The sequence below is a fragment of the Pinus tabuliformis genome, chromosome 4_2 (genome assembly GCF_031772625.1).
Source record: "Pinus tabuliformis cultivar Carrire ecotype Pingquan chromosome 4_2, CPIR1, whole genome shotgun sequence".
Lineage (NCBI taxonomy): Eukaryota > Viridiplantae > Streptophyta > Pinopsida > Pinales > Pinaceae > Pinus > Pinus tabuliformis.
Genome location: NC_142304.1, coordinates 148,841,491 through 148,851,198, shown reverse-complemented (window position 1 = coordinate 148,851,198; position 9,708 = coordinate 148,841,491). Strand labels below are relative to the sequence as shown.

Below are 9,708 nucleotides of genomic sequence, written 5' to 3'. Positions count from 1 at the left end.
TTCACATTACCAAACTTGAAACAACCATTTGAGGTCGAGACAGATGCCTCTGACTATGCTATTGGGGCAGTCCTTACTCAACACGGGCATCCAATGGCATATCTTTCAGACACAGTCCGGAAGTATCCCACTTATGACAAAGAGATGTATTCCATTGTGCAGGCCTGCCGAAAATGGAAGCATTACATTTTGGGGAAGGAAACAGTCATCCACACAGATCACCAACCCCTGCAGTTCATATAGACTCAAGGGAAATTGCAAAATGATCGCCATCAGAAGTGGTCCACATACCTGCAACAGTTCCATTTGAATATCAAGTATAAGAAGGGCGGCACCAATAATATTGCAGATTTCCTCAGTCGACCACCGATCATGGCATTAACCATCGTGCTCAACTCTTGTGGGCACGGGACTTCTGATTGGCCACTTCTTTACAAAAGTGACCCAGAATTCGGCCACACATACCAAATACTCTTGGAGGGTCAACATGTTCCATATTTTCACCTCCAGGATGCCTTGTTATGCCACCTGGGTCACCTTTGTGTTCCTTCAAGTGAGCGTGCCAAGATGATTTGGGAAGCACACTACATTTGGGTTGTTGGGAATTTCGGGGTCGAGAAAATGGTGGCAGTACTGCAGAAGTATTTCTATTGGTCGAATCTTAGACATGATGCCGGGAAGTACATCAGATCATGCACTGTCTGCGCCATTGCCAAACTGACCATCAAGAAGCAAGGCCTCTATACCTCGCTGCTTACCCCTAGTCGACCTTGGGAATCCATCTCCATGGATTATATGTCGGGCCTTCCTTCTACTAAGCATGGAAATGACTGTGTTTTTGTGGTCGTCGACAAGTTCTTGAAGATGGCCATTATGGCATCTTACAAGAAGACTATCACAACAGAAGCCACTGCTAAACTCTTCTTTGAACGAGTGTGGGTACACTTTGGTATCCCACAGTCTATCATCTCATATCAAGACAGTAGGTTCCTTAGTACATTTTGGTCCAGTCTCTGGTCAATGCTAGACACCAAACTCACTAAGTCCACAACCTTCCATCCTCAAACTGATGGCCAGACAGAGGTTGTCAACAGGATGATCGTACACATTCTGCGCATGTACAACTCAAAGCATCCACACACATGGGATGAGAGCCTCCCCTATGTTCAGCACAGCTACAACCGAGCTCTCCACAGCTCGACTGGCCACAACCCTTTTTAGGTGGGCTTGGGATTCCATCCACTATGTCCCATTGATGTGACCATGCTAATTGCAGCAGCTACTCACACAAATTCGACTCATGTCCAGTCTGAAACAGATAAGGAAAACAACTTCATTGAGCACATCCAACATATTTGCCAGCAAGTCCACGACATTCTGGAGAAATCAAATGCCAAGTACAAGCAGCGACATGATCAGCATTGGGTGCCACACAAGTTTCAGGTGGGTGACAAAGTCTGGTTGCATTTGTAAAAGGATCACCTTACCGAAGCTTATTGGAAACTCAGACCACTCTAATATGGTCCTTACACCATTACCAAGGCTATGGGAGACAATGCATTTGAACTCAGCGTTCCCCATTCCTTGGCCTACACCCAGTGTTCAATGTGGACCGCCTTCGGCCATACTTTCCACCATTACTAGACACATTCGACATTGCAGAACAGCTCACACCCATAGAGTTAAATCCAGATTGCATGGAACAAGCTGCAACTGATCGGATCATGGACACACATATCAAGCACACTCGTTAGCAGAATATCCAACTGTATCGAGTTGTCAAAGCAGGCCAACTCCTTCACCAAGGCAAGTGGCTCACCAGGGACCAAGTTCAGCAGAAGTTTCCTCATCTCATGGAGGAACTCAATGCAATGGGGACCATTTCTTCCTAAGGAGGTAGGAATGATCCAGGTGGATATTGGTGGCCACTCACCAAGTCCACCTGGACCCCCACCATTATTTCTTTCAACTTTTTAGTTTCCTTAATTGTAGCACAGTTTACTATTTTTAACAGTTTTTCGGGTCCTGAACTTCCGGAGACGTTTTGAGGCCCTAAATGACATTTTTTTGGGAAAATCAGGAGCAACATGGGTCCATGGATTGTTGTTCCTCTTCTCAAAGTTGTAGTTCTTGGATAGATCTTTCTAACGATATATTGTATGTGTCAAACGAAGATTGTATGCCAAAGTTATGACCCCGGGAAGTTGATGTACCAATTTACCCAAACGGGGCCCACAGTTTGTCGTTTCATCTTCTAGGGTTAGGTTTTTGGATGTTTAGGGTTTTCCATTGTTTATCAACAATAAATAAGCCTTCGAGCCTCCTTGTAACATAGTTCAGAGGCATGTAGCCGCCACATCTCTTCTCAGAGATAAGCTACCATCGCCCTAGCTAGTTTATTTCCATTTCTATTTGTAAGCATATTTCAGTATTTTACAGTAACGAAATGAAGTATTATTTCTACTGCATCTCTATATGTATGGTTATATCTATAATTTGTTGCGTTCTTGTTTAAATCCAGATCACATGTTGACCAGGGAATGAACCCATCCATGTGGGGAACCATAGATTTATCATGCTCCCAGGTTTCAACTATGAAAATAAGATCAATATCACTCGGGATCCAGCTTAACATAGGTCCTTTACTCCACAGGAAGCCATGACAGTTCCACAAAAGGATTTGGATTGTTCTTAATTCCTATTTATTACTATTGTTTTGAATTCTCTCCCTAATAATAGATTATCTATTTCTAATGATTGCCCATTTCACTTCCTGTCTTGTTTCCTTTACCTTTTGGACTTATTTTCTTACCTTAGCTTGATCTTTTGGAATGAAATCTTCATTTATAGATATTCTTGATCCTTTCAGGCTTGGGAATTTATCGAGTATATCTACTTTATGTTCATTACAATTTACTTTAACACGTATCAGTCGGTGTTTATGTTCAAGTATTTTTCCCACCCTTTGTGCTTATGTTAAATAAGTTGTTTGAATTTGTGACTTAGATTTTAGTTGTTCTTTTACTACTTCTAAAGTGTCTTCACCATTTTTCTCTTCTATGCCAGCAATTATAAGGTTCAGGGCTCTCTTGTGGTGCTCATGGTCTAGTTCAATTAGCTTGTTCATTTCTTGTTTAATATCAAATTTATCTGTCATGCTATAGTGGGATAAGCGATTATTCCATTTTTCTTTTAATGCTTTAATCTCATCTCTCATGGAGCAATTTTCTTCCACCATTGGTTTTTTTTTTTTCGGTGTTCAAATTCATGCATTCTATCTTTCATTCCTTGTATTTCAGTCTCAAATGCTATTATTTTATTTTCTAAAGAATTGTAACTATGGTCAAATATCGCACATAATTTGAGCTTATGCTCGGCAAGTATTATGTGTAATTCTTGTTTCAATTGTCCTACTCTCTCTTCTCTTCATTTTTATATAGATTCAATGTAATTGTATAATTCTTGTTTAAATTATGCTCCTCTCTCTTCTCTTTGTTTTCTACAGATTCAATGTAATAAAAAAGATTCTTGTTTGCTCTCCTCTCTTCATTTTTCTATAAATTCTATCTATATATATAAATAAATATAATAATTTAAATTACTAAATTATTTTATAATTTAAAAATAAATTTATGAAACATTGTTTTTTTTAATTTTGAATGTTTTATATGAATGTTTTATAGTTATTTAGTAATGGTTGTTTCTCAATTTGGAAGATTTTTTTAAATTTAGATTTTTAAACTAAAATTATATTAATTATATAATTTTTTTCTTCATATTTATATATATATTTTTAATTTTATAAATAATGAAATTTAATTATATGTCAAAATTAAATATAACCAAATATAATAGAGTAATTCTTTCCCAATTTAATTCATTTAAATAGTTCTGAAATATGCTTTAAAATATACCAAACCCTCACAACAAAGTTCCAAATTGAAATCCCATTAGTGAGGTGAAGCCATAAATAGTTAAAAGACCATTGTCGATAAAATTAAGATAAATTTTCACAAAAATATTCATAATATAATTTGCATCTAAATTTTGTTGAGCTAAGGAAATAAATATACACATGATTATTGAAATGAAATGAAACAAAACATACATATAGTGGATAGGGAGGGAGCACTATCGTGTGAGTGGTTTATGGAGATGTTTTGAAAGCGTAATGTTTATGATGCAAAATGCAATTCAAAATTAACATAAGAAAAATTGAGACTATAAATATGTTATGCTATAAAAATGTATATTAATTTCATTTTCAACTTAAGTCGATTGCAGATTAAGGAAATTATGCTATAAAAATGTATATTAATTTCATTTTCAACTTAAGTCGATTGCAGATTAAGGAAAACAACTAGATGCAAATTGCATGTTTGTCCTTAAGTCGATTGCAGATTGCCGGAATATTCCGGGAAGCTGCAATCGTTTTAACGTCCAATGAAGCTTGGTCATATGCGACGGGAATTGCGTGCCAAGGCTACACAAACGGCCCGTAAAACAGTTGAAGTAGAAACAAATAAAACAGTATGTACGGCGGAGACTGGTATTGTAACAGTTATTTTGAGCGTTGCGGCTTCAAAACCAGGGGATATAAAATAGATGGATAGTTGAGAGGAGCACGTCTTGGCCAACGTAAGCGGGCTCCATCTACACGAAATCCGGGCCTGTTGCACCCATTGTGTCTGTCTAGTGATGGGAGCGATGCAACCCGATTCTCGAGTAGGAGCAGCTCTGCGCGTCATCCGTTTTGGATTTGCATACTTGAGATGTAGATGTTCTCTTGCCGGGCCTTTATATATGCTACCAGGGGGTTTCTTCCACTCCCTCTCGCTTGCAATCCGCAGACAACAAACTCTATTTCTATTTGTTGACCCTGCAAAAGGAAAAAGGAATAAAGGCCGTAATAAGGCCTGCAGAAACACGAAAGCCTAGGCCTCTATGTCTCTCTACGCCCAGAACCAAAAATAGAGTGGTAGATATCCCTAAAGTCTAGCCGGGAATCTGTCGATTACCCGTATGAGTGAAGCTCTGTATTCAGTAAATTCAGAAGAAAATGTTCCTTTTTCTCAACCAAAGCTAAGGGGCCTTTATTTTCCTCTTCTGGATCATCTTGTTGGAAAGGATGCAGACAAGGAGAGGAATCTATGTTAATCCTCAGGAAAAGGTGAGTTGTCAAACCCGGCAAGGAAGTCGTGTGAAGAAAATGGCGCCTCGGCATCAAATTATGACAGAAAGAAATAAGTTGAAACGGAAGGCTCATGAGGATCCAAGAAATTACAAGGCGCCAAAGAGATCTCGCGACGATGTTAACAAGGGAACCGACCATTTTGAAGCTCTTCCAGATGATCTTGTTATAGTAATTTTCCGATGTTTGAGCTCCACTGCTTCTTGTCCTGCAGATTTAGCCAATGCGATGCTTGCGTGAGTGATCAGTTCTTTCTATGATTTGAAACTTTGAAAATTTATTTCATGATAATTCGAATTTTTTAAGCTTAAGGATCTGGTGAATGGGATCTATTCCGTTTATATTTATTTAGTTATCTTCGGCGTGTACAGGTGCCGGAGGTTTTGCTGTATTGCCATGCATCCGTTGGTTTTGATGCAGGCAAGAAGCGGGACTTTGGCTGTCAAAGCCTCTCTCTGGTCAGACGGAGCAGATCGTTTCTTGAAAAGATGTGCAGATTTTGGCAACATGGAAGCCTGCTACACACTAGGGATGGTAAAGCAGCTACCAGAACTTTTCACTAATGTTAATGGCAGTATCTTTTTATTGCCCATTCAATTCTTCAGTAATCTAGATACAGATCGATATAAAAGGTTCAACACTTCAAGTATTTTGGACATGATGTTCCTCTAGGCTTTTAACTTCTGGTATTAGGGTTAAGAGCAATGTAAAATGAAATATCTATAAAAATATTTCTCTAATTAATAAATATACATATAATCTTGAATACAGATCGATATAAAAGGTTCAACACTTCAAGTATTTTGGACATGATGTTCCTCTAGGCTTTTAACTTCTGGTATTAGGGTTAAGAGCAATGTAAAATGAAATATCTATAAAAATATTTCTCTAATTAATAAATATACATATAATCTTGAATTTTCTGTGAGAAAGGAACGCGCAGCAAATCAAAGATCGAATGAATTTTACAAAGCCCGGTCATACTTGTTCTTTATAGTTTCACAATTTCAAAATGAAATCTTTAAATTTCGTTTATATTCTTAATTTAAATTTCGTTTTCACTGATCCTTTTATTATCATTTCTTACTATTAATGTTCAATTCTTTCAGTAATGTAAACGGAAATCGATACAAAAGAATCCACACTGAAAAGTATTTTGGACGAGTAAATTCCTCTAGACTTTTAACTTCTGGTACTAATTCTAAGAGCAACGTGAAACGAAATAGCTATAAAAATATTTCTCCATTAAATATATATGTATAATCTTGAATTTCCTGTAAGAAAGGAACGCATAGCAAGTCAAGGATCTAAACATTTTACAAATTCGTGCCATATTTGTTCAAGCTTTAGTTTCACAATTTCAGAATGCCGAATCTTTAAATTTAGTTTGTATTATTTATTTAAACTTAACACGTGTGGATTCTACCAGATCCATTTCTACTGCCTGGGAAACAGAAGCGGAGGAGCATCTTTCATGGCAAAAGCAGCGATGGCGTCAGAGGCGTCGGCTCTGCACTCGTTAGGCATAATTCAATTCAATGGCAGCGGGGGTACAAAGAGAGAAAAAGACCTAAAAGCAGGCGTGGCACTGTGTGCGAGAGCAGCCTCGTTAGGGCATGTAGATGCAATGCGCGACCTAGGTCACTGTCTCCAAGACGGCTACGGCGTGCAAAGAAACATCATTGAAGGCCGCCGACTCCTGCTTGAAGCAAATGCACGAGAAGCCGCGGCCGCAGGCATTACTCCTCCTCTGGCATCTCTTCAAAACGCACTTAGACTAACCGCATCATCCCAACACGAGTATTTAATTTGCAGTGATAAGAAGGATTCAAATTCAGAGTCCGTCTTTTCGTTTCTTCAAACAAGTTGCTGTTCTTTACTCAGCGATTTCGGCTGCAATGTTCCTCCACCCGAGCCGCATATTGCTAATAAATTTCTTGTAGATTGGTTCTCTTTGTACCCTCCTCAGCCTGGGCTTCGGCTTTGTTCTAATGAACACTGTGGCCGCCCAGAAACTAGACGACATGAATTCAGGAGATGTTCGGCTTGTAGTTCCGTCAATTACTGCTCTCGGGCCTGCCAAGCATTGGACTGGAAAACTTGTCACAGATATGTGTGTATGCCCCAACAAGATTGGGATGACCTACATGCTGATATCGATAACGATGATGAGGACGATGATTTTGAAGAGCCAAACGATTCATGAGATTCGTTAACGTATTTTCCTTCCAATAGTAGGAGAGTACACCACACGAACCGTCTTGTACTTAATTCGGATGCTCATGGTTCGTTGATCTTTCCACAACATATGAGATGAGACGAGATGAGATGAATTACTTACTTAGTGTCTTACCTGTTTCTCCTCAATTTTCATAGACCTGCCTTACTTTTTTTGCTCATATTTTGGCTACCTTACCTTTTGTGCGCTATGTATGGTAACCATAACTACTTCCTCTATGAAGCGAAAACAAAACAGAATGAATTTGTCCATGAGATCCCACGAATGTTAAAGCAAGCCAGCCTCAATTTGGGCCTTGAGATCCTATGAAGGATAAAGCAAGCAAGCATCAATTTGTGTGGGGAGATGGAATCACGGGTGACATAAACCAACCTTCTCACTCTTCATGGAAGAAACTCCCAACAATAAAAATAAACAAACACGTCATTTTCAGATGATTAGATTGCTGGCATTCGATTCGCTTAATCACCAACCTCATTACATTAAATATTCTCATGCCCTTAATCATCAAAGTATGATTTAATTATGCGAAGTTTCAAATCACTATTCTAATGCCCTTAATCATCGAAGAATGATTTAATTATGCTAAAGTTTCACATTACATGTAACTTCTAATTTAAATGTTTTCGCCCTCTTCCACTTAGGACGCCGCTAAATTTAGGAGAACTCGAATATCGCTCAAGAACGTTTATGCTATAGGTGGAACTTCCAAAATTCCGCTGAAGTCAACTATTTTTGAAAAACATTTATGCAGTGATTGGAACTTCCCCTTGGTTGTTGCTGGTTGTTTATTTCAGAACAGTTTTTTTTTAATGAATGTTTTGTTGAAATGTTAATTTCCCCTTCTGCGTACTGTTTCCAAAAAAAACTAGTACACTTTTCGGCACCAATTAAAACAACAAATCGAGACTAGATTTTTCCTTACACGTTGCAGATTTTGTTTTTCAGGGTTAAGTACATCAAATATTTAAGAACACAAAAATCATGGCAGAGTTGGTAAAAATAATAAACACTAGGTTTTATTGCGGACATGGGGAATGTACCGCAACATCCAGAAATTTAAAGAATTAAACTTATTTGTGTGCCGCTCCATACCTTGTTTTAATTGCTAGTCTTGTCATAAAAATTTTAAGCAGTTTTATGTTGTGTTGTTGAATATAATGTTTGTTGTTGTCCGTTGAGAAATGTAAGTGAAGCGCAGCTGAGCGCAAATGAAAAAGAGGGCAAAACGCAGCGGAGCGTGAATGTCCAGTTTTTCTGAATGTATTGTAATGCAAAGAGAAACTTGCCGCAACGAATGAAAGGATAATTCTTCCAGCAGGTTGAATGTAATACACACAGCAGTGTGGATCTAATGCAAAGAATACGCAGCAGTGTAGAATTGCATATGTAAGGAAAGCACGCAGCAGCGTGAAGTTTTTTTGTTGTTGAATGTGTAGTGATGTACAGCAACGCGAGGGTAATTTTGTTTTTGTTGAGAGAACATGAAATGTAATGGGCAGTGGCGTGAGAGCAATGTAAGAAGTTGTTTTATGCACAGCAGTGCAGTGATAGAGAGGTGATGTGAGACGCAACAGCGCACATGTAATGAAAGTTTTACACACAACAGTGTAATGTTTTTCAGGAGAAGACAGAGTCTGTAATGCACAGCAGTGCAGAGATATTACAGCGTGAGTGCCATTGTGAAGATCAACGCGAATGAAGAGATTTTTACACACAACAGTGTAAAAATTTCAAAACAGGGGACAGAGTATTTTGCTTTTTGTAATGCACATAAGTGAAGGCACAACAGTGTCAAATTTGCAAGCAGAGACAGAGTGAAATCTTTGGAACTGCATCTGAAGTGTTCCTACTGTAATCCCTCCATGAGAGGAAGAATTTTGTAACAGCAGTCTTGTTAATTAATACAAGTTTTTTTTTGTTGTTGAGCGTTGCTGAAACACCGTATTCAGAAAATAGTTTCTCTGCGTCAAAACAGGGTGTTGCTGAAACACCAGTTTTAGCGTTGCTGAAACACCGTTGCTGAAACTCAGTTGACGAAACTCAGTTGTTGAAACACCGTATTCAGTAAACGATTTTTATTTCCGCTGTGTTAAAACAGAGCATTGTTTTGTTCAGTTTTTTATCCTGTGGCAAAACAGAGTATTACTCTCTGTTCAGTGATTTTGTTTGGAATTACCAGAAATTCCCAACACGTTTATGCTAAAGGTGGAACTTCCCCAATTCCGCTGAAGTCAATTATTTTTGAAGAACATTTATGTAGTAATTGGAATTTTCC

General features: G+C 38.3%; 1 protein-coding gene across 1 annotated transcript; it reads left to right on the top strand.

Moving 5' to 3' along the window:
• Positions 1 to 4,689: 4,689 nt before the first annotated feature.
• LOC149168635 (F-box protein At5g50450-like) lies at positions 4,690 to 9,305 on the top strand. Its single transcript, XM_089428358.1, has 3 exons — positions 4,690 to 5,427; positions 5,563 to 5,725; positions 6,621 to 9,305. The coding sequence occupies exons 1-3, from the start codon at positions 5,129 to 5,131 to the stop codon at positions 7,395 to 7,397; spliced, it is 1,239 nt and encodes a 412-aa protein (XP_089284484.1). The 5' UTR covers positions 4,690 to 5,128; the 3' UTR covers positions 7,398 to 9,305.
• Positions 9,306 to 9,708: the final 403 nt, after the last annotated feature.